At 36.8% G+C, this 26,714-nt stretch overlaps 2 protein-coding genes across 2 annotated transcripts in view; both read right to left on the reverse strand.

The window, feature by feature from the left end:
• Positions 1 to 26,714, reverse strand: part of LOC308704148 (NLR family CARD domain-containing protein 3-like) — a 1,230,758-nt gene that overhangs the window by 405,689 nt on the left and 798,355 nt on the right. The window lies entirely within an intron of this gene.
• grik3 (glutamate ionotropic receptor kainate type subunit 3) overlaps positions 1 to 26,714 on the reverse strand; it is a 183,570-nt gene that overhangs the window by 91,433 nt on the left and 65,423 nt on the right. Inside the window, exons 3-7 of the mRNA XM_081389070.1 lie at positions 25,610 to 25,867; positions 19,325 to 19,506; positions 15,429 to 15,482; positions 10,113 to 10,283; positions 1,145 to 1,288 (exon numbers count right to left, since the gene is read on the reverse strand). Of these exons, the coding sequence (XP_081245196.1) occupies positions 1,145 to 1,288; positions 10,113 to 10,283; positions 15,429 to 15,482; positions 19,325 to 19,506; positions 25,610 to 25,867 (809 nt within the window). The remainder of the gene's footprint in view (positions 1 to 1,144; positions 1,289 to 10,112; positions 10,284 to 15,428; positions 15,483 to 19,324; positions 19,507 to 25,609; positions 25,868 to 26,714) is intronic.

Genomic DNA, 26,714 nt, shown 5'->3' on the forward strand with positions numbered 1-26,714 from the left:
AAAATACATCGGTTAGAGTGGATTAGGATACAAAGCTTAAAAAAACCCATTACATTAACTCTTTACATATGAGCTAATTAAACAAAAACATTTTCTAAATTACAGTGACAATGAATGAAGAACTCACTATTTGTACATAGGCTATTAAAATACTTACAATGTAGAGACTACACTATATTAATTATAAAAAACGAATAGTTTGTGAGTACTTTATTACAGTAACGTCGAGGCAGAGATGAAGCGGAGAGAGAATCCACATGCAAGCACTAATTTATGAGAAATACAAACACAGATGGTCCAATCCGAGCACAAGATTATAATCCACACGGATGAGTCAGGAACATAATCCACAAACGAACACAGCGAAACAATAAACCACGACTGAGTCCAAATCACAGGCAAACAGGGAAATCCAGCAAACCAGGCAGATGATCGAAACCACAACACGGAAACAAAAGAGAGAGTGCTCAGAATTACAGTGTGACGCAAACAAGACTTCGCAAAGAATGACTGAAAACACAGGGCTAAATGAAGGCAGAGTTAACAAGGTAATGACACACTGTTGAAAGTAATGACATATAATGAGTCCAGGCAATGGATTATGGGAAATGCAGTTTGTGATGAGACTAGGGACTAGGACTAGGGAGGAGAAACAGAGATCATGTGGATCGTCTCCATCAAAGCCTCACAGTCATTTCCTTTTCATGAGCTGACAGTTCATTCGGTAACGTTAGGCAGTTTTGATTTATATGCTGTTAAATGTTGATGATCTTGTTAGCTTACATGTGCTTTTTAAGAAACCTAACCAGGAATATGTAGTAAATGTTTTATAAACGCAGTTTTACCTTTCCTTTAGAGTGTTTTTAGCCTAAGAACAGCCCTTCTAAAATCACAGTAAACCATGGCTTCACTGCACTTATTGCTTTAATCATTGCTTGTATATGGTGGCCATCATATACAATGGATGCATTTAAAATAAAAAAAAATAAAAAAAATGATAACCACTTAAAATGAGCTTAAACAGGCTTCAGTGACATGCAGAGAAACTAATACCATGTTATTTAAACAATATCTTCTATATCTTGTCTTGTCTCTGGAGAGCAGAAGTGTTTGTGACAGCAGTGCCATGAGCGATTGTCATTACCTCTTTAATGAAACTCATGAAGCGTCCTCCGAACCTCCAGGGTTTGTGCCGATGACACTGCAGTGAGTTGACAGTCATCTGTGGCGCGTGCTGGTAGGAGACCGACACGATGTGGACCGCGTCGTACGTCAGAGCAGCATCTGTCTGGAATAAATAGGGGGGCGATATGTCAGCTGAGAGGATCTGACAAGCAGGAGGAGTGCAAGACCTGACCGGTTGACAACCTTGTCAAACAGCAAACTGGGCCACTGCTCAGGACCATTAGCACACTTGAATCCAAATGTAAGAAGACCTTTGATTTAAGTCTGATGCTGGGAGACGCTGTGAATGAGTAAAATGTTGTTGGTTTTGCACGTGGTTCAAGAAATGGGCAACATTTGTATGTTGTTGTTGTGTGCCCAAATTTCCATGGATTATACTTTTTGTTTTGATAGTGCATAAAGGTGTGTATGGAAGTTTATTTCCACCACAGAATATTTTCTCTGAATTGTGATATATAAAGTCACAATTGCGAGTTATAAAGTCAGAATTGTGTGATATAAAGTCACAGTTGCGAGTTATAAAGTCAGAATTGTGTGATATTGTGTTATAAAGTCAGAATTGTGTGATATAAAGTCACAGTTGCGAGTTATAAAGTCAGAATTGTGTGATATTGTGTGTTATAAAGTCAGAATTGTGTGATATAAAGTCACAGTTGCGAGTTATAAAGTCAGAATTGTGTGATATTGTGTGTTATAAAGTCAGAATTGCGTGATATAAAGTCGCAATTGCAAGACAAAGTCAGAATTGCGACTGTATGACAGTTGTGACTTTATATCACGCAATTCTGTCAATATATGTAACAATAAAACATTTTAAAAGATAATTACGACTTTTTATCTCACAATTGCAAGTTTTCATCTCGCAATTCTGACTTTATTTCTCAGAATTGTGAGATGAAAACTCGCAAATGTGAGATAAAAAGTCGTAATTATCTTTTCAAATGTTTTATTCTGTGGCAGAAACAAGCTTCCATAGGTGTGCAAACATGGCAGCAAGCAAGTTATGATGACTCCATTTACAAATTAGAAACAAATTTAATGAATTAATTAATATAAATTAGATGTTTGCACAGTTAGTGCAAACAAGACATTTTAGTAAGTGCATCATTGTGCATGAATCCATTGTTCTTTAACTGATAGCTAGTACTGAAGTACAAACATCTAATATTTTATGAGGGCCGTGAGAGAGCGGTGCGAGGCCGGTGGCGTGATTACTGATGAGCGACACCTGTGAGACGCACCGGTCTCACGTCTCTCACGGAGGAGCGGAAGCATAAAGGAGGAGCGAGAGAGGACTGGCCTGGACTTATGTTGTGGTTTTTATGTTTTATTATGTGACAGCAGTCGTCCGTGAGGGGCTGCTGTCTTTTACTTTCGTTTTGTTGTTGATTTATTTTATGTCATTAAAGTCTTTAAATGTTCTCCGGTTCCCGCTTCCTTCTTCCCATAACAACGAACTGTGTTACACTGACCATTGTGACCATTCTTCATGGTAGTGTGACTACGTTTTGTTAGCTAAAAAGTAGCCCAACTCTCTTTTATTATGCGCTGCTATTTCTGTTGAGTATTAGAAACATCAAACTGCAAACACTCCAAACGTGGAGCTGCTGGGTTTTGTTGTGAAGCCGTGGCTGTTTTTGTGTGCTATATTTATATGTATACTAATTATGTGGGTAGGCTAATGCTTACCATAACTAATACTATAGTTTACTAGAAAACATTTTTTTTTTTTTTTACTTTGATTGTGAAGAGTTGTGCATAGTTTTACTTGCTATTACCATGATCTTCACATGTATGAAACTATGGAAGAACAGTTGTGAATTTCAATGAGCAAATACAACGTAGAATGAAGAGCTACAGAGTCTCAATTCAGTCGCACAATAAGAATCTTTCTTTTCTTTTTCTTTTACCCAAATGTAAATGTTTACACTTCACACAGATGCTAAACTTGTTAATGAGTAAATTTAAATCTGCACTGCAACTCAAACTCAGCTTTCCTATCCAATAACCACTTTCATTATACAGTACAAATAATGTAATACAATACTAATAACTACACTTATTTGTGAAACACAACAGCAATATAGTGGTCATTATTAGTTTCTGTATAATTTGGTGGAGCTATTCTGGAGCCCTGACTTTGATGGATGAAGAAAAGGGAATCTATCGGCCGAGTCCATCAAGGAAGAACAGCACAAGACAACAACAGGAGAATCTTAGCTTCGGTAACCACTTAGACTGGAGTCAATCTCTTTCCATAACCTCTGCATGACCAAGTCATACTTCTGAGCCAAATCCCACAACAGGTTCTCATTGAGATGCACTCAATCTACAGCAAACAGGCTACAGCTAAACATGAGGTTTATCAAACAAAACTTCCTTAAGTCTGTTCTCCTTCTCTTTTCATTACAATGTTTTCTAGTCTGCTGTAAGCTCAAGACACTGCCAAAGCATTTCTTTAAACCTCTAAACTGAATGAAAAGGCTAAATACACTCTACCTTGATTCCCAACCGAGGTGGGCAGAAATGAGAAATGGAGAAATGAGAAGACCTTTACTCAGAACCATACTTTAGGACATGGATGGGCAATGCCAGTATTTTAGAGCTACTGTCCTCCCTAATAAAAAATAAATACAAATTGAAAAATCAAACCAAAGTCTCCAGGATTACTTGAATATTACAGGCAGGTGTGTTTGATTAGAAATGTAGATAAATGAAGCAGGACATATGTCTAAGTTGGCAAACTATCTGCAAATAGCATATTCCAAAAAAGTTCACAGTGTATTCCCCTACATGGCTGTTTTAACTTTGAAAGATGGATAATATTTATCTTCACCAATTCCAGGAGTAATGCTGGGTGCAGAATAAAACTTTGTACCTCACCAATCTGACCAAGGTTTTTGATCCCCCAAGCTCAGATCATCAAAAAACCTTAACATCTACTGTGCCTTGAGGCAAAAATATATCTGCTCTCCAACCCTCTTCAAGCCGTTTCTGTTCACACTCTTTAACATTCCCTCTACATTTGGGATGAGCAACTTTGGTCCTAGAGGGCCACTGTCCGGCAGAGTTTCACTCCAACCCGGATCTAACACACCTGAACAAGCTAGTCAAGAACTTCCGAATTACTATAAAGCTACAGACAGGTGAGTTTGTCTCAGGGTTGGAGCTAAACTCCTCAGGACAGTGACTGAAGTTGCCCATCCCTGCTCTACAGGGTCTACGGGTGTCCAGTTCTGCTCTTGGAAGGTTATTGTCCTGCAGTGTTTATCTCCAACCCCAATTAAAACACGCCTGAACCAGGTAATGAAGGCCTTAAGGCCAGTTCACACCAAGGACGATGACGATAAAGATATAGTTCTAAAAATCTTTTTCAATATTAAAGAATAGCAGAGTTCAAACCACAGCTATAACGATAACAATATAGAAAAAATATCGCAAAATTGATATTGTTGGGATCATTTTCGGAACGATTTTTTTTTCCAGCTGCTGAACAATAAAACTCTGACAGCCAATCAGAATCCATTCTAATTTAAAATGGCAGACGACATTGCGGAGAAGCTAATCATGGAGGTCCAGAAAAAATCCACCACTGTTTGACAAGTCAAGCCTCCTTTTCAAGAAAATGGATGTGGAAAACAATCGTTCATACCCTCTGAATAAATGGTGAGAAGTATTACCTCAGGTATGCGGCGTTTGTTTCGACAACGTTGCCTTGCTTCCTTTCAAGTTGCGGTGAAAAAGACTAACGTTAGGTGTTGTTTTTATTCCACTATGTTGACTACCTCAGCTAAATTCACTGTTAGATTATTAGCTCGATTACACTAGCTTCACTCAAAACACAGCATGCCGAGGACATCTGCTGGTTAAAGCCATATAAATGCAACAATAACAGCAAACACATGTTCAATGACGTTGTACACACTTTGAAACCGCAGCGCACGGGCTTAGAATAAACAGACCATTATCATTCGTCGGTGTGGACGCAAATATAGTTGTAGTTATCTTTATAGTGATTGTTCCTGTTGTAAATGGCTCGTTAAGGATTGCTAGAAATCTCCAGGCAGGTGTGTTGGGGCAAGCTGGAGGTAAACTCTGCAGATCGTTTTCCCTTCAGGAGCAGGACTGGACACCCCTGACATTTACCTTCTGGAAATCGATATGCACAAGAATAACACAATAATGTTTGTCTACTGCCTCTGATGACCCATGAAAGAACCAAAACACTCAATATATTCAACAATATTATATTTCCAACTTTGCTACTGTCACCAGCAATAAAGCAACTCATTTTTCCAGCAAAGACTTTGGACAAGAGTTCTTTGGAACAGTCTTCCTACCATTGTCCGGGAAGCAGACACACTCTGTCAGTTCAAAGCTAGACTAAAGACACATCTCTTTGACCTAGCAAACACATAACACATTATAGACTTCTATAATTCAATGTTAGGATGCATAGATTAGGTCAGCCGGAACCGGGAACAATTCCCATAAATCCTGATGTACTCGTTACATCATAAGAAGAATGGCATCTACGCTAATTTTAGTGTCTTTGTTTATCCCGAGGTTTTCCCGCAGCCTGCCGGATCCAGGCCGTATCCAGATCTGACGAAGGACCTTCGCCTGAACCCGATCCAACACAGTCCTGAAGTGCCAACTAGTCTCTCCCTATGGAGGATCCCTTTACCACTCCAGATAAAGCATTTTCGGGAAAATTCGTTTTGCGTACCTACCCCGAAGTGATAAAATAAAATTAAATTCTGTATCTGAAATGTATAAGGACAGACCAGTACTTTGTTTAGGCTTGGTTTGTAGGGAATTACAAACCTGCGCACATATATTCAAACGCACTTAACTATAGAACCAATTCTTAATGCGCATGTGAACGCCATCAGCGTTTCTCACAGGTTCGCGTTTAAAGTCTGTGTAGAGAGGATGGTGTCGTCTTAGCGGCCCCTAATTTAATAACAAATGAATGTTGCGACGGAAGCGAATCAATCAAAACTAACTTTAGCTGGAAAATAACTTTATTAAAGAACCGCTATAAAGCCAAAACAATTTCTGTTACCTTAAATTATATGTTTATCTCTGTAAAGCTGCTTTGAAACAATCTACATTGTTAAAAGCGCTATATACTGTAAATGAAGATGACTTGACTTGACTTGACAATGAATGACAAGCAAGTAAATAAATTGTATCCCATCCACTTGCTCAGTCTCTAACACATCCTATTGTAACAATCTCCTGGAGGGATGAGGGCTTGAAGTGTGTCCATTGTTCAGGCAATGTGAGCTGCTCTAGATCGAGCATGTCTGCCGGAAAGGTGGGCATTCATTCAGATGTCCTTTATATCGACCTCGCCATTGGCTTCGTGTAACTAGGCAAAAAGTTGTTGTGATATGACAGCTGTGGGTATTAAGAGAGTGTTGGGAATATGAGACCAGATGGAGAAGTATTTTCAGTCGATAGCTGGACTGGCTAAACCGTGGACAAATTTAGTGGTTTCAATGGACTGTATTTAAACATTCAACAAACAGATGGATGTGGGCAGGATATATATGCCTCACATCAGTCTTTTTAGCTGTTCCAGATGCAATAGCACCACCTATTCCAGGGTTTTCAACCTTGCACAAAAGAAATAAAGCAGTCTGTCTTAATAGACAGTGTTTTCCATACATTGATTTATCCGCCACAATATCAGCATTGACTGTCACAAATAGATTTCAGTGCTTCCTATTCATTAACTAGACTGTGAATATAGAATATCAACTTCTACCATAAATAATAACATAAAAGCTCTTTAATGTCGTGTTTTGCACCATTGCTGTCAAACAAACTAAAATCGAAAAATCTTTAATTTAAAATCTTTGTGTCTTTATTAAATCGCAAAAGATAGTCTGTTTGATCAGCACGTGATCAGCTCTGCGTCTCAGTTCACAGTGAATGAATGCAGTGAACTCCATCTGAGCATGTGCCGAGTTTAGCGTGCGTTATTTTCACATTTGCATAGTTGACGGTTACAGCATTTCACAAGATTTGTAACGAGACATGTTTGTAAACTTGTTTTCCACCAAAATAAAAGCTCAACTGCAGTTTCTGTCAAAACAAAAGCTCACAGGTTTATCTCTTGCACTTACAGAAATTAATCCATTTTTTTTTTTTTTTCAGTGCATTTGTTTTACAATATATCAGTGGTGCAGATAGAATTTTTTAACTGGGGGGGACCAAGCTGTCAGCAAATGATTTAAACTCAATTTGTTATTTTGCGTAATTTGGGCTTTAACTAGTGCTCAAGTAGCCTAGTTACTTTGTGTAATTTGGGCTAATGATTTGCACTAAAAAGCCATTGGGGGATTCTTATTTGAAATCATGGATAAACAACAATGAACAAAGGTAAACAAAGGTCTACCTGATCACCACTAGCAATGCATGATCAGACTGTTATTTGACTAGTACGCCAATCACCCACCAAAACTTCATGTCTTCAGCAAAGTATGTTTAATTTAAACATTTGCTTATCTCAGCATACAAAGTCTATCATTATGAATTCTACTGTCTCTCCTTCCTCATGCTGTTTTTTTTTAACTGTGGCTCCCCTCCTGCAGATCCTCACTTGACTGACTAGGGCCTGCCTTACTGTCATCAGAAATTCCCTGCAGGCCAGGAGGACAACATTTTAAATCTTATAATTTCAGTTAACCCTCTATACCTCTATAGAATTTCACAACAATGTGAAATACAACATATTCCTGAGAATTAATGGCTAAAACTATTTCAAATATCTAAGAATAACTCAAAATGTCACATTTAAGTGTTAATTACAAGTTTGTTGCAATTTATAGATTATAAATATCTTTCAAATGATGTATGACATATTAAGAAATGGTTTTCATAGCCCATAATTTAAGAATCTATATCCTCCGTTGCTCCGTACAATAATAAAAACAAAACAAAAAAAACATGATTTCCTGCTATAAGAGGATGTCAAAAGTTTATGTAGGCCTTTATTTGTTGTTTGCATAAACCTTGCACCACACAAATTTACTTATTATAATTATTTTTATAGTGGCTTACACGACAGTGAACATACCTCAGTCAATTTATACAATACAATGGGTTAAATAAGATAAAACATTATTTCCTGACGACGATAAATTGTTTGATTTATCCAACCATTCTTTTTGTGTTCATTCATTATTTGCCTCTGTCCACTCACCTAAATGCATAGTTATGGTCTCCACATTTTGCTGTGTTTGCTAAGTGCAAAAGCCTTCTTGCCATTATTGTCAGACTTACAATACAATACACAATACAGACTTACTCTACCGCGCCGCGCTCTACGCCTCACTCGCGCCGCAGGAATTTTTACGCGCGTAACGCGTCTTTGCATTGACTTTACATTGAAATCACTCGCGCCTGACGCGCTATTCGCGTCCGGTGTGAACGCACCCATAACGTAGCTATTCCCCTTAACAAATCTAATCTGCCACATCTGGGAAAGTCAACAGGCATAGGATACTTACATTGTTTGGTTTTTGAAAAAAAACGAGGTGATTGTTTTTTGTCTCTTCATTGCCTTTATGTGGCATTTATACAGTCGATTTTTTTTCAGTTCAGAAAATCACCGACTCAGCTCAGTCATAGATGGTATATGATCACTATGGTTACCGCTCCTACAGGCACGATTGAGGCAGCTACCAGCTCCTCATAGGACCCCGGCGTAACTCAGGAGTCGTAGCACACACACAGAGAGAGAGTGTAAACGTCGGTGGCATCGTGTGTTTACTGACAACAGAACAGCGTGTAGTGAGAACGTGGGTACAAAGTAATGGTGACCGTGTAGATTATTATTATGTGTCAGCCTGCGTCTGCCCCGACCCGATTCTGAAGCAGCGGCGGGCCGGGACACTACTTTGGCTAATGTACATAGCGAAAACACTGGTTAATCCTCTGTTTTACCGATTTTTGTCGCCTTTCGTAGGGATAGTGAGGGCGGGGGACGGATCGGGTCACTATGAATGTGGGGGGGTCATGTCCCCCCCGTCCTTAGTACCATCTGCGCCGCTGCAATATATGGCTATTACTGTCATAGGAATAATTTATTATTATTATTATTATTAGTTGTAGTATGTAGCGTAATGTAGACTGAGACACTTTGTCACAGATAAAAAGAGGTCTGAGTCCCCTTGAAAGTTCAGATACAAGTCAATGCACTGACTTTTTCTTTGTTCAATTTGCACACTGAATATGGTTTGGAGCTCTTCATTTTGAACTCTCAAAAGTGCACCAGATTTACAAATTACCGAGGTCCACCCACCAGTTTCACAAAATCCTGTAGGAAACACTGATATATAAACTGTATATATGAAGCACAAATCCATTTTGTGGAAGCAATGAAATGGTGGCACTGAAAGCATTTTTTTCCTATAATAACAGTCCTCCTCTACATCAAAATAATCAGAAATTCTACAGCATGGTGTGGGAGTATTTGAACTGCTGTGAAATAGATTAATAGATAATCACAGAAGCCATACAGTTGAAACTAGTCTTTATGACATTATGGTATTCAACAATGGCAGCGTATGGGATGATTAAATCAGAACTGCTGCAATCTAAAGGATTCTATTACCTAGCCAAAAAGTAGATACTGTATTCGAGTATCAGCATATTGCTTTCGACCACGGTACTTATTTTTATTACAGACATCTAATCCATCTGAAACAGTTCAGTCTTGGAATACATTAAGGAAGAAATAGCTCCTATAAAGGTTATTTTTAAGACTATGGATTAACTGAATAACTGTGGCTATGGATTCGATTGGATACAGTGAAACTGGAACCTATTCCAAGCTTTTGTGTCATTGTTTAATTTGGCATTTAATTTGTGGTTAGCTGGCAGTGACATTCAGGGAGAAAATGGAAGCATACCGTCATGATCCCTTCCAGGAGACCGGAGTCTGGTTTGGGGGGAATCTGCTTCTCAAGGGACCACTTCTCCACAATAGTGGCAACCTGAGGATTTTCCACGTTTAGGATGCGGAAGCCGGTCATATTGACGCCACAGAAGCGGTACGGCTCCAGGTTTATGGCCATGAGATCCTAGAGGAAGAGCGAGAGAGAGAAAAGATATCATTTAACCGTCCTGAATCGAGCTTCATTGTTGCTGGGTGAGAGGCTTCTTGTCTCTTTGTCCCTTAATAAAAGCAGGAGATAGAGAGGGGGGGTGAAAAGAAGATAGACAGAGCAAAAATAAAAGAGATTAAGGATAATACCATGCTTTTCCAGGCCGCCTGGGTACATCCAGATGAAGCATAGTAGGACGTACACCTCTTTGCCAGCGTGTTTGATATCATAGACAGTGAGCCAGGAGTCATCCACACAATAGCTGATTGAAACAGTTATTTGCTCTGTAATCCTGTCTTCATTGCTCCCATCCAGCGAATTGAACCGTAAACACTTCACACCGCTCTGAAATGCATTACTGTGTCTGGGCATTCAATGATTTTTTAAAGTGTGGATTCTTCAAAAAGGAATCCGAATTTCACATTCTCAAAGCAATGACGTAGGATGAAATAGTCTGACAATTAAATTGCTGGGGTGGAAAATAGCATTAAGATTAAGTGTACATTAATCGAGATCTTTTCGTCTGAGGTCAAAGCGATAGCGAGAAGGCACGGCCATCTAACACAGGGTTCTGTAAAGCTGAGAATGAAAGGCAAAATGAGCAAGACCATGTTCATTGAAAGGATGTCCCGTAATGTGCTGAGGCTAATTAACGCTCTAGAACAATACTAACACACACCCACACTGTACGCATGCTAGTGTCTGGAGTGTTATTCTGAGAACAGTCACTCCGTTTCTTGTACCATCCTACATATTGCCAAACATGTTGGGAAGGTGGGGGCGGAAAAGAGATGTAGTAGAACATAATAGACTATTTCATTAACACCCTGTGGGGCTGGAGCTGCTGGAAGAGGAGCAGGAAAAGCACATGCAGAAAAAGCCTTGCCCCAAGAAACACCACTTTTTGAGCTGTAGCACAATAGATTTCTGCTTAAATGTGAATGGAAGTCTGTTTTAATGGGTTCTATCTTAATGTTTTACTGTATCAATGTGGCATTAGTGTATTAGCCATGACTGATGCTCAAATGCTTCGAATGTAGCTGAATTTTAATTGGATTATTGTAAAAAAAAAAAAAAAAAACATTATGTGAATAGCCGCATTGTTCGTTTTATTATGTCTCAGATGATGGAGTCTTAACAAACATCATTGTTTGGCAACACCAAAACACACTGGGCAACTCCCCTTATATTAAACACAGTCTGATTGATTGAACTTGATAAATACTCAATAATATGACAAATATGTCAGATTCCTGTCAGTGCCGATAGCCTCGTGGTTAGCGCCACGATTTGAGATTTTTGCCCTACCTTACATATATAAACCGGAACACGTGTGACCTTACCTGATTACGTAATGCGTGGCGTATCGCAGAGCTATTGCAAGACGATTTGTGATTAAAAGTATATAAATGTTTATTTTTGTTGTGACTGATGGTTTGTGTAGATAAGACTCTTATTCCTCTGCTGGGATCGTGTAGCTTTCCATTGATGTGTGGTTTGTTAGGATAGGACAATATTTAGCTGAGATACAACTATTGAAAATCTGGAATCTGAGGGTACAAAAAAACAAAACATTGAGAAAATCGCCTTTAAAGTTGTTCATTTATGTTGGCGATTGTGCTGCATTCACTCACAAAAATAAACGTTTTATAAATTTACAGTAAAACATTTACAAAATATCTTCATGGAACATGATCTTTACTTAATATCCTAATGATTTTTGGCATAAAAGAAAAATCGATAATTTTGACCCATGCTGGCTATTGCCACAAATATACTTGTGCGACTTGTGACTGCTTTTGTGATCCAGGGTCACATATGGAGAAAAATCCTGGAATGTTTTCCTCAAAAACATTAATTTCTTTTCGACTGAGGAAAGAAAGACATGAACATCCTGGATGACGTGGGGGTGGTGGACATTTTAATTTTGAAGTGAACTACTCCTTTAAGACACGCTGTTATAGTCAAAAATTGACCGAAGTGCCTTAATAGATGAATTAGCCCTAAAGACTTTTTAGAGGTGCGGAAACAGGAATTATTAACTATTATCGTAAATACATTACTGTTGACTTTTCCTGATTTAGTAGATCATCTGAATCAAAATTAATAATATTGTCGGGAATGATAAAATAACAACAATAAAATCAGTATTTCATTCCCACAGGATAGTGTTGTTTGCCTAGAAAGACACGGCATGAACACAGAACAAACCTGGGTTCATATCCAGACTCAGTCTCACACCAGGAAGAGTGTCATGATCCTAGTGTGATTATTGTGGTTACACAAAAATGTAAAGAGGTAAAGAAAATCCAGGAGCTGTCCCAAAAACCCTCATGTGTGAATTGTTGAGCTACTTTCTTACTCCAGGGATTCAGAAAAACATCTTCCATCGCTAGTTCACAACTTGTGTCCAAGCCTCCGTTACTAATTAGAAAACATGATGTTAAATATATGTAAACATTAGGGGTGTAAGAAAAAATCGATACACATGAGTATCGCGATATTTTATTTTGCAATACTGTATCGATTTTCAAAAACGCAATATCGATTTTTTTTTTTTTTAAAGACGGTGGTTCATGGTAAGACGGTGGTTCACGTTTATGTTGTTTAAAAGGCTCGCCGAACGGTGCGTGTCCACTGGCACGGAGCGAGTGGAGCAAGCGTTTTCAATTCATTCCTATGGAAGTCGAGCTTCACGCTCAGCAGTGCATTTTGGGATTGACAGCGGACCGGAGAAAGCGTTGAGAGCGTCAAAAGGTTGGGCAGTTCTCGACTTTATGCAAATATAAAGCGAAAAACGCGGTCGGCAGTTTATGATGGATTTAGTGCGTAAATCATTTTGTTTACAAATTAGACGCTTTGCAGTTGTTTATATGTTAAAGATTTTATTTTGGATGTGTTTATTGTTATATTGGCTGGGTTTATAAAATTGAAAGGATCTTTGCTTGGTGCATTTGGAAACAAAGCTTGTCTATTTCTAAATGTAATCGCGTGCATGATGATTATACTGTCCGTGTGTTGAAAAAAACAAACACACTCGTAACAGACACACCCCAAAGCGGAGACGTTACAGCGTTGCCAGCGGCACCGAGCGTAGTTTTGCAGCTGTAGTGGACGCGCACCGTGAAGCTGCGTTCACACCAAACGCGAATAGAGCGTCTGGCGCGAGTGATTTCAATGTTAAGTTAATGCAAAGACGCGTTTACGCGCGTCTGGAGGTCCTGTGGCGCGAATGAGGCGAATTAGCGCGGCAGACGCTAATTCGCCTCATTCGCGCGTCCAGTTCTATTAAAATCTTTTATCACATAAAAACTTGATTTCAATAGGCCTATATGACACATTCATTTTGTTCACTTTCATTCATTTTCGTCCAGTTCACGTTGTTGTTTTGTATTGTGACAGGGGCTATGTATTTTCTTTTATTATGGCCTACTTGAGAAATATAAAAAATTGCTCACTAAGAACCTGTGAACCACAATACCAAACTGGCAGTCTGATTTTCTGTGAACTGAATTGTTTACCTAAAGTAAACTTCTTTGACTTTTATGCACATCATGTCTTTTTTTTTAAATATGTTTTAAATATTATTTTTTCTAAAATTATAGTCCTACTTAAAAAAAATCCCAATATATCGCCTTATGCACAGTATCGAAATATATTGCAATATATTGAATCGTGACCCATGTATCGTGATACGTATCGTATCGCCAGATTCTTGCCAATACACAGCCCTAGTAAAAATGTATACTTTAATGGTGATTTCGGCTACAGCATCAAACATGTTTTACTTTTACAAAAATACAAATACTTATTTTTTTTATTTATTTATTTGTTTGTTAAAGTTGCAAATAAAATCAACTTGGCTCAAAAATGTTGCACCATTAGATCTGAATGCATAATTTGATTGGGTATTTTTAGCAAAAAAAGAAAAAGGCACAAATGGCACTGATTTGGGTTTTGAACATTTGATTTATCTTTTTGGCAGCAGCTCTGCATGCTAAGAGTAAATAAAAAAGGCAGTGTCTATTTACAGTAAGTGCAAATAGGCAAACTTGTTGCCAAAAGCCATTTACACTAACTTTGCTTACTATTGCTCATATATTTTACCTTTAGTACACACATATTATGCAATGAATATGTATTATGCAGTGTACATTTTACTTCTATTTACGCTTTGATAAATTCAATGACCATTTGCATTTTGTGTGAACAAGATCTGTTAATACTTCTAACAGTTCTACCACTATTTTTTTTACTTAATATAAATAAATGCTGCCCAAATATATGAACAAATTCAGAGCTTCAGAAAAAATCGTTATTCAAAAAAACATATTGAAAATTATTATTTAATAAATATACTGTATTTATATAGTTACATATACACATTCATTTGCATCTTCCAGTGATCAATTCATTAGATTTGTGATCACTTATTTTTCATTATTGTAATAATCTAATGAAAAACACACAATTGATTAGTTTTCATGGTGTTAATGTTCATCAAAATTAATGTTATATAGAATTTGTTTTAAATTTAAAAAAAATTAAAACTTAAAATGAAGGTTGAAAATATAAAAATCAAAGCAAATTCAAATTATTAATGAATTCCATAATAGTATATAAAACAAAAAACACTAAAATAACACTCATTCTCATTTCTGAATATGTTTGAGTATCTAATTTCTGTGGTTCAATGCTGCCTTTGTGAAGCGGCTCACTGTGTTTTAAAGGACTGCGCTGGAACATGTTCAAGAGAGGTTGTGTTGGCATTTCCAGAAGGATTTCTCTGAAAACAATTTGTGATTTTTTAATATAAACGTCATGAGCATCAATTGAAACTTCATGAACGTCAGAATCCAGAGGCAGTGCACAGTTGTCAATCACTTTGTTGCCTTTGTAGAGGCTTTTCAAAGACGTTTTGTTGATTTGAGCTTGAGGGAAGGGCTAATGTTTACTCCGGGGCGGAGGAAACTCCATCAAGGCTGTTTTGTCAAGTGAAATTGATATTGCAGACTGGATCCAAAGCTCGTCTGCAATTAAAAGCCATTCATCAAAAAATAAAGTGGGAGCAGCACAGGAACAAATGACATTCAATTTGCTGTTAGTACCGCGGTACATTACCAGAGTGGTGAAGATGTAGTGATAGTACTCAGTCATCATCCCCATCATCTGGGCCTGGAGGAAGAGGAGGGGTGGGGGAGGAAAAGAAAAAGAAAAAGGTCACTATGTCATGTCAGAGTAATTTGCAATCATTGTTGGCAGCCAACACAAACAATGTACAACAAATGAGATTGAATCAGAATAGCGGAACTATAAAGTACTACTCAACTCTTGATCTATCGACGTCTCTCGGCCTGTGTTTCTATTATACGGCACAACAGCTCATGTCTCATAGTGATAAGGGCCCTTCAACACTGGACAAAACGTTTAAGAACAATCTACTTAAGTAATTTAAATTTCAATTACATTAAACTGGCTTAAAAAATTGTTGAATAATGAAAAACTTGAAAAAAAAAAGTTGAACTTATTTTGATGAGTTGAAACAATGTAAAAACATATGTTGTCATAACTTATTGATCATTTCATTGCTTTACAGTGAAGGTATACTTCACCCAAAACTGCCAAAAAGATCACCAAAAAAATGTGTCACCCTTGTGCTCTTTCTTTCTTCTGTTAAACACAAAATATGAAGAATATTTATCTTCTGCATAAAATAAAAGTGAATGAGGACATTTGACGGAAAGATCACATGGAGTTTGGAAATGACATGAAGATGAGAATTATTTAAAAAAAATAATAGGGCCCTATGAAATCCATTTGATTTTTCCCTCAAATTTCATTTTATTTTTTTACCCAATTTTCCATGTTTGATTTTTCTGGATTCCATTTTAATGATTTAATCAAATTTTAATACTAATAATAATAAAAGTGCATGTAATGAATTGAATTCATTAAAAAATTCTTTAAAAAATTAATAATCTATTACAATTTTTCAAATAACACCGCCATATGATGGATGAAAATGAGTGAAATTGTGTGATATCCTTAAAAAACATATTTTAATTATCTTTGCAAAGTGCATTCTACTTTACAATAGTAATTCATTTCTGTTATAATTTCTTCAAGTCTTATATTTCGGTGGTTTGTAGTGAAGCCCTTTGAGTTTCTCAGTGCATCTGATGACAGTTTTATCAAATGAAATGATGAAATGCTCGTGAGTTCTGAAGATGAACTTCTCGTCTTCATGATGTGTGTGTAGTAGACGATTACGCAGAAAAGTCAGACCCGAGACTCGATTTCAACAGCAGTCGTTTTGCGAAGAACGAGTCCATATCATTCAGGGAGACTAGTCCATATCACCATTTGAGTAAATGTACAGCCCTTCTTTTATGTATTCATCCAAATTTGTCCAAACTATATTATACAATCAATTCCAGTTTTATGCCTGGAGTTTTCCGCATCGTGGAAATCATAGAGCCCTAATGATTGTTGTATACAGGCCTATTGGTCACAGCTCCTCTCAATACATGTTCATACAAATGCTCACTGTTCCCTTGGTGTTCATATGTCTGCTTTAATTATGCAATCTGCCACGAGGAAAACCCAAGGTTATGCATGAACTTTTTCCCTCTTCTACACTGTAAGTTTGTGGAGAAGTCAGAAACTGTTTCATTTCCTACAATGGGCTGCAGAAATAAACCCCTTCTATGTCTGTGCCTGTACTTTCTATATTCCCCAGTCCCTCACACACACACACACACACACACACCGGCTTTTAAAGACTCCTGGGATTTAGCCCACAGACGTCTCAGACAGACTCTGTGTCCGATTGCATTTCCACTTTCTCTCTGGCCTGAGGGGGAGAACATGCGCGACAGAAGTTCAGGAGAAGCTGACAGAGAAGAACGAGCCTCAGACAGGTTTCAGACAGGTGACCGCACGAATAAGCTTATTAACAGGACTCGGGACACAGAGAATCACACAACTTTTTCATATGACCAAATGGGAAATAATACAGCGCCTACAGTTAAACCTGGAAGAAATATGCAGGGGTGTCAAAGCTGAATGAAACGAAGCGCAAAATAACATCTCGAGACACTGTGAAAAAAGTCCTGCTAGGAGAGGGATTTCTCTGAGATATGAACACATGAAACACATATTCAGTCCCCGTTTGACCCGAGGTCAACATTCTCCAGAGCAGATGCGGTGATTTCAGACACGCTTTTATTGTGTTGCAAAGACAAGTTTGTGAACGCCCCACCTAAATCTACATACTGTATAAAAATACTGATTTCTTTCAATACTTCACTGCTTGACATCCTGGTGTTTGCTCAATGTATTTATATTTCAGGCTGATAAAGATAAGAAATGGTGTTTATATGACGGCCCTACAAAAGTATTTAGACACTTAAACACGCATAGTCTGTACTCTAAAGCCCATTTCTGCAACATAAGAATTATGACAAAAAAAGTTGAGATTATGAGATAAGAAGTCATAATTATGAAAAAAACAAAACAAATTATGAGATCCTAAGTCATAATTATGAGATAAAAAAGTTGAAATGAGGTGCTGTCATAATTTTGAGAAAAAAGTAAACATTATGACATTGTAAGTAATAATCACGAGATTAAAAGTGGAAATTATGAGATGCTAAGTAATAATTTTGAGGAAAAAAAGTCAATATATGAGACACTAAGTTATAATTATAAGATAAAAAGCTCAAATTATGAGATACTGTCATAACTATGAGGAAAAAAGTCAAAATTATGATATTCTAAGTAATAATTATAAGATAGAAATCTGAAATTATGAGATACTAAGTCAAAATGATGACATTCTACATAATTATGAGATACAAATTAAGACAAAAATTAATAATTATGATATTTATGTCATCATTTTGACTGTCATAATTGACTATCTTATAATTCTGACTTAACATAATGTTATCTTTATATCTCATAATTATGACTTATTACATCATAGTTTTTACTTTTTTTATCTCATTATGAATTACTATCTCATAATTTTGACTTCAAACACATTATTTGAAAGGATATGATTTTGTCTGTACACATAAAACAAGCATTTGTGTCAAAAAGCTGAAGTGTACTTTGGGCTTTCAGAACATTTTACCATCCGGTTCATTGTGCTGCTATAGACTTCATGTACGCAAAACTAAGAAACACTTTAGTTGCCTTTCAAACCTTTGATGTTTGGCTCTCTAAGAAACATCAAAGCAAATGGCGTCTTCAAACACATGATGCTCGAGCTACAGCAGCTTCACTAAATACTTTTACTGTACTCTTCATTTTCAGCAGCATGTCTATTGTTTATCCTAATTTCAAATGTAAGCTTATGGTATCTTTCTTTTTACAAATGTCTCTAAAAAAAATAAAAAATAAATACTGTGGGTGCTCTGTAAGATAAAATACCAGTGGATGTTTCCCTGTAAATGAAAACGTGTAAATCCACAGCCATGCACTCCAGCAGGCCTTTCTTAAGGGTGCCAAACAATAGAAAAATGGCCTAATTGCTTCAAATGCTACTTATTTTAATATTGGGTTTGGTTACACTTTATTTTAAGGTGTCATTAGTGTAATTATATATTTAAGTACTGAGTAATAATAATAAACTGCATGTACTCACTATAGGGTTAGGGTAGGATTAGGGTTTGGTTGAGGGCTAGTTGCATTTAATTATGCTTAATTTACTATTATTGCAATGGTAAGTACGTGTAACATATTTAACAAGGACACTGTAAAATAAAGTGTTACCTTCTGTTTTTGCAATAACATGTATACATTTTTAAGGACAGCTGAAGGGAATAGTTCATCAGGTCCACTGTAGATGTTCACACGTATGTGGAGTTTAATCTCCAGTCTGCCTCCAGCAAAAGCATATAGCATATATAATTTAAAACGTCAGGTCCCAAATCCAACACAGCTTCACTGGACCTGGAGTGAAACTTCAAACAGACTTGAGTTGGGATCGTGGGATATGAGTGTGGACTCACTTGCTTGAGGATCTGGGCCGCCATTATGTGGCTGCAGTCGAAGATAATGCGAAACTCTCTGCTTCTCTTCATCTCTTTGAGCAGAGGTCTGGTGTCTGCGGTGTCCAGCGGGAGCTGCCGGATCTTCAGTCGGATGTTATACCTGGATGGAGCCATGATTAACTCCTGGAGTCTGATCAAACCTGCACAACAAGAGTCAATTACTGGATATGTAGTAGCAGCTCAAACCAGCCCTGGGTGGTCAAGCAGGTTCACAAACATGATAGCTGGCTTGAAAAAAAAAAAGGTCTATCACACTGAAATCACCAATATTTGGTCATTTCCAAATGATTTGGATTGTTTGACTTGTTGAGCTGTGTCTGCTTGGCCTTCTGAATGCATAATGAACTCTTACAATAAGGTCCAATTCGTTAACATTAGTTAAAAGGGCTGGGTAAAAAAGATTGATTTCTCGATTTTAATCGATTATCATTTTTACGAACCGATATCGATTCTTAAATCCCAAGAATCGATTAGGATAGTCATCCTGTTTTCAGATGATGAATGAATGGAACATTGTAGCACGCATCCCATCCAATTAATCACAATAATCTTTGTGCTTTGTTACTATTGATATGAAACAAAGTCTCAGATTTCAAATTACGTCCATTTTCTTACGAAATTCAAAAACATAAATACCGTTTTGGCGCTGTGGCGTGAGATCGCTCTGGCGCAGCTCAAGAGAAGCACATGATCTTTTCTTCCGCCTTAATAACACCAGTTACCGTGCGAAATAAACATGAATGAGCATCTGAAAGTGTGTTAAAAGATCGTGTACAACTTATCGAAATCCAAATCGTCACATGGAATTGCCCAATCAGTGTTTCAACCGTGGAAAGACGTCAGTAAAACAGCTTGTGAAGAATGTCATGTAACGTCACATTTACCGCAGAAAAACCATATCCAGTGACCATAAACTCGTTAGTCAGCTGGAAAAATTAACTCTAGAGGAGCATTTTGCTAAATATAGGCACCATATTACATATTCATTATCATTTTTAATGTTCTTCAATATTTAATGCATGTTTGAATACATCTGGCAAGTTTTTATGACAGCCACCATTTAAATGTTTATATTTCATATAGCTTTATTATTAATAAGTGTAATTTAAGTGTTTTAATACAAATCAGTTAATTTGTACCTTTATTTTTTTATTTTTACTAATATTATAGTAGGCTAATAAGAATATAAGAACACTATAAGAACGTTCAGTTATTCTATTTGTTCAGTAAAAGTTAAGTCACTTATAAGTTATTATGATTAACTAATCATTTACAAAACATGACTATAAATTCATAAATTATCAAAAAATATATGCTAATGATTTACAAATGTGTTGTAAGATGGTTGATAAGTTATCAGATGTTCTTTTATTAATCACTTATAAATCATTGAAATATGGATGTATAAAATTGTTGTATCATATCCGTGTTTCTGTAAGTCATTAGTTCATCCTTAACTAATAACTTATAAATGGCTTATAACTGAACATTATTATAAGTGTTACCAAAGCATTTAATGTTAACCAGTGGAACCTTATTGTAAAGTTTTACTTTTTTTTTTTTTAATGAGTGAATTGTAAATATTACAACAGGATCCAGTGTAAATATTAAGTTAAAATAAATGTTTCAGTCATTTTGTGTAGCCTATATCTTATTTATATATTATTTTGTATATATTATATATATTATTTGAATTAAAGTAGTATTGCTATTATATTGGCCACCCTGCTCTGGTCAACTAGAGGCAAGTCTTAAAATGATTTAAATTTAGTTATGTTAACATCATCTTAACTAATATGAAAAATCAAATAAATCAATAAATATGTACCGGTACATAGTAAGTAAGAAAAAAATTAGAAATGTTAAAAGTACTGGACATTTTCTGCTAAGTTCACAGATATTTCCTTTAAACCTAAAACACAACACAGTGCAATGTGTAAATCAAAATATCTGTTAAAAAAAATCATAATATAACTAGAATGTACATTTCCTGAAGAAAATGTGAGTGGTGCTTGCAGTAGCAAAATTCTAGTGGGTTGCTAAGGTGTTCTGGGTGGTTGCTAGGTGGTTACTAGGGTATTCTGGGTGGTTGCTAGGCGGTTGTTAGGGTGTTCTGGGCGGTTGATATGGTGTTGCTAGGTGGTTGCTAGGGTATTCTGGGTGGTTTCTATGGCGTTGCTAGGGTGTTCTGGGTGGTTGCTATAGATTTTAGATTTTGTGCTTTTGTCATTTTATAAAATACAAATATTATTGTTTATTGCTATTTAGGTTTCTTTTAGTTTCAGCTTATTGCCAAGGCAGCATTTTTAATATCCGTTTAGTTTATGTTTTCCAGCTAAAATTGACATTTTACTTTATTGCAGCTGTTTTAAATAGTTTAAGTTTTAGTTAACCATAATAGCCCTGCAACAGAGGTACATATCAGCTGAGACAGGACGGCATTCAAACATTGTTTTGTTCAAAATGTTTGAGAACCCCTGAAAAACCTAGACGACCAGCTGATCTGGACCAGCATAGATTAGCATGAAACCATGTCAACTGTGGATGGAGAGAGATAAGAAAAGGCATCAAATGCTCAGAGCAAACTTGTTCTTCTACTGTTGTTGGCACAGTTCAGAGAAATAATGCAGACAGTCAATTTAACATAGTTATACTGGTTGTATTTTTAAAATATATTAGTGCTGGACAACGATTTATCATATCCAAAATAAAAGTTTGTTTTTACATAATATATGTGTGTGTACTGTGTATAATTATTTTGTTTTTATAAATACACACACATGCATGTATATATTTAAGATTTTTTTTTTATTTATATATAAAATATTTATATATAATATACATTTTATATAAATATATACAGTTTATACATGCAAATATTCCTTAAATATATACATGCATGTATGTGTATTTATAAATACAGATTCATTATACATAGTACACACACATATATTATATAAAAACAAACTTTTATTTTGGGTGCGATTAATGCCCAGCACTATATATATAAATACACAAGGGTGTATCTTTGGTTTGAGAAGTGGGGGGGACACAAAATGGGGGAACATTTTTTCGATTTGAATCCCATTTCCTGCATTTGCATACATTTGGGGACTATGGTGATACAAAATAATTAATAATTATATAATAATTTTGAAAATAATTAAGTTGATTATAATGATAAATTCTGCCAAAAAGAATAGTAGGCTACTAAACTATGTATAACAAAAATATGTCTTACTTTTTTATTGTTTATAGGGGCCGATTGCCAAGACGAGAGAGAATCATTTTATAAAGTCAAAAATGTTCACTATTAACGTTTTGTGTGTAAATAAAATTTAAATAAAGTGAGACTCAATTTCCACTGTAATGTAGAAACAACATAAAGACAGTATATTTTAAATAATTGTTTAATATCATCTTTTTATGAATGAAGGCCTGTATCACTGATATTAATATAGCTACCGATGTCTCGATGAAAATGATTTTTTCCCCCAAATTTTAAACATTTATTAGGCTTCAAAAATATAGGCTAACAACTTAATTTAAGTGAACTTTAAACAATCCTCACTTAAACCCATAATAAATGTCATATTTACCGAGGGCCGGATTAACAATTACCTGTGCCCCGGGCATCAAGACTCAAGGCCCCCCATAGTTAGGGGGGTTGGGGGGCATGCTCCCCCGAGAAAATTTGGATTTCTTTGACCTACATATGTGTAATGACTTTTGAAGGCCAAAAAATTATAAGAAATAGGCTAGCTTTAAAACCTTGTCATTAGATTATTTGTCAATACCTGCTCTCTCCTCATCTTCATATTTCTTATTCTCTCAGTCTTCTTATCCTGGCCTATTTCTTCCCCTCCTAAAGCTGAACTTAGTCTTTTCATTTCCGTCTATGTCAGTGATGAAAGTAAACTTAGGCTCAACTGATATTTATAGCCTATTTTATGAATCATTTTCTTAGACAAGTTAATTTACTCAAGGCCTAATACTGTAGTCATTATTGCCATTAGGAACCTTCTGCAAGCTTTGGAATTTGAAAACGTCTGTTTTTAAATGTTAAAAGTAATTTTAAATAATAGAAATTATAGGCTACGTTTAACACAGTTGGTGGAATTGGCAGACGTTCCCTTAAGCATTGTGTGCTGTGGAAACGCGTCAAAGCATTCTCAGGTAGGCTATAATTATGCAGCATTAATGCATGAATGATTTTGAATGAATATTTTCATCATGTCGATATACAATGGTCACATAATGTTAAAACTAATCTTGCTATTGATATCTTTGTTAGACTACCGACCCTGTAGAACAAATGTCCTGCTAATATCGAACCTAAAACAAACTTTTTAGTAATCGCTGGCGTTCAGCGGGGAGGGAGGAAAGACTTTGTCTGCGTGAACCTGCGTAGATGCACCTTATGCAGTGAAGAAGACTGTAAAGTGTTTGATAACTTTATTAAATTTCTGTGTATTTCCTACCTGTCAGGGCCCCTTAGATGTCATGTGCCCCTGGGCAAGTGACTAGTTGCCCTAATGGTTAATCCGGCCCTGTATTTACCTGTGCCTTTTCTGTCTTAACAGGTACGAAATATACAGAAATTGATTAAGGTTATCAAATAGTCCGCACTGCATAAATGATAAATTACATATAGATTAATCCTTAATGATTTTCTCTGTTCCCTTTGTTCTTTGGTTAACTTTACTGACAGAGAGAATTAGTGGTTGCTGTCCCTTTAAGATTTGCCTCTGACAGGATCTCAAGGATTTAATTTTCTCATTTACTCTTTACTTTCATTTAAGATTTTATTTAACTCATTTTCAAGGGTTAGTTCACCCAAAAATGAAAATTCTGTCAGTAATTACTCACCCTCATGTTGTTCCAACCGCGTAAGACATTCGTTCATCTTCGGAACACAAATTAAGATATTTTTGATTAAATCTGAGAGTTGTCTCACTCCTCCATAGGCTTTCAGAGGGACCGAAACTTGCTGGCCCAGAAAAGTTATTAAAGAGATCGTTAATATAGTCCAAGTGACTACAGTGGCTTAATCCTAAGTATATCAAGCGACGAGAATACTTTTTGTGCGCAAAAACAAACAAAAATAACGACTTTATTCCACTATTCATTTCCTTCTCTCTGGGCCTCGTAGTGTTTTTGCGCTGCGCGTCTGTGTTGCACGTCATCACGCATCACACACATGACCGGCGTCGGCCAATAGTGAGCCTATGTGGTGACGTGCAACACAGACGCGCTGCGCAAAAACACTACGTGAACCAACTAGAGGTCCAGAGAGAAGGAAATGAATAGTGGAATAAAGTCGTTATTTTTGTTTGTTTTTGTGCACAAAAAGTATTCTCGTCGCTTGATATACTTAAGATTGAGCCACTGTAGTCACTTGGACTATATTAACGATCTCTTTAATAACTTTTCTGGGCCAGCAAGTTTCGGTCCCTCTGAAAGCCTATGGAGGAGTGAGACAACTCTCAGATTTAATCAAAAATATCTTAATTTGTGTTCCGAAGATGAACGAAGGTCTTACGGGTTGGAACAACATGAGGGTGAGTAATTACTGACAGAATTTTCATTTGTGGGTGAACTAACCCTTTAAGACTGTTCTTGTGAGGATACTCGACAAAACGGGCATTTTGGCATAAATGTGTGTGTTATTGTTCGATTCTGGCGCGCTGTCTGTGCGTCGTGTGTGTGCGTCAGGAGCGCTCCCTGCTCATTAGAACTTTCATTGAGCTATTTTAAGAGTGTGGACGCGACGTTCCTGGACGCGGCAGCTCACATCGGCACAGGCTTTCTTTGTCCTGCTCCTCCGTGGCGATGACGGTGTGCGAAAAAAAAAAAAAAAATCATAACGAATTGGAAAGTGGGGGGGACACAAACGGGATTTTGAAAAGTGGGGGGGACATGTCCCCCCTGTCCCCATAGGAAATTACGCCCGTGTATATACAATACTCTACATACATACATACATACATACATACATACATATATATATATATATGTGTGTTTTTATATCACATATGTTGCATCTCAGATGAATTTCTATCTATTCCTGTTCCTGTCATTGCTCGATCACTTTGATTCAAACTGTTTGTATGATATCAAAGCCTGAAGACTCAATCTGACAGCAACAGGAACATTATGAGAGTCTCCTGCTTCTCATCACTGAAGTACAGTCTCTACTCTGAGGACTTCCCAGTTTCTCGACATGAAGACATTAACTCTCACCTGTGCTGTCGTCGTAAACCACCGTGGCCGTCTTCCACTTGAGGAACTGCACCAGGTCTAAGATAGCGTAGCTCAGGGAAGAGTAATCCGGGTACAGGTTGGCGTAAAACGAGTCCCTGTTGTCCATCGGGTGGTGTTTCCATCGCACCTGAATGTGTGGCACCTCCAGGGCGTTGCAGATGGACTGAACAGCGTTGGATGAGGAGCTGTGGGACGGCCCGAAGATGGCAACGACACCTAAAGACAACTGGTCACACGCTGCCGACAGGAGAAAGACAGAATAAGTCAAGTCATCTTCATTTATACAGTGCTTTTAACATTATATATTGTTTCAAAGCAGCTTTACAGTGATAATAGGAGTAAGACATTTCATTAGTTTAGAAGTAGTGTAGCTGATAATAACTGATAACCAAAACTTCTTTAAGACCCCATGAAATGGTTTGATGAACACAGTTGTCTTGTCTTTCTTCCTATTAAAATATGAAGTTGGGCATGAAAGGATGTTTTATATTATGTGGAACAATGCATTATGAATTTTGCAGAAGTATACGTATTTATGTACGTATCTCTGTTTATTTATTTGGTTAAGCCTTATTAAGATCAGTGGTCGGCAACCTGTTGATTGCGATTAAAGTTTTTTTGAATGAATTGATAAAAGCCACAGTTTTTCAAGGCCAGTTTGGACTGTTATAGAGCAAATTAACAACAAATAAATTTGCTTAGAGAAGAAGAAAATGGCAGCTGACTTCAAAATCGGCCAATTTGCTTGTAAAAAAAACACGGAATCGGCCATGAAAACATCTATAGGTAGATCTAGCCTGTCATCAAGGCCGAGGTCAGGGGTCTTGGGCTTGAAAAGGTTGGTGACAACTGATTTACATATTCTACTGAATATAAGTAACTTTGCAACAACATGTCAGCTATAATATTTCACTATCGCATGCATTTGCGGTTTTTAAAATGGGTTTTGGTCTAAAAGTGAGGTGATCAACACTACGCATTATCGAATCAATCCTACCAAGTGTGAACACACCCATAGTTAACATTTGCTCAACAGTTCTGGTCTAAACACAGACAAAAACCTTTATGTTCTCACACCACTCAC

Source organism: Scardinius erythrophthalmus (genome assembly GCF_964197995.2).
Source record: "Scardinius erythrophthalmus genome assembly, chromosome: 16".
NCBI lineage: Eukaryota > Metazoa > Chordata > Actinopteri > Cypriniformes > Leuciscidae > Scardinius > Scardinius erythrophthalmus.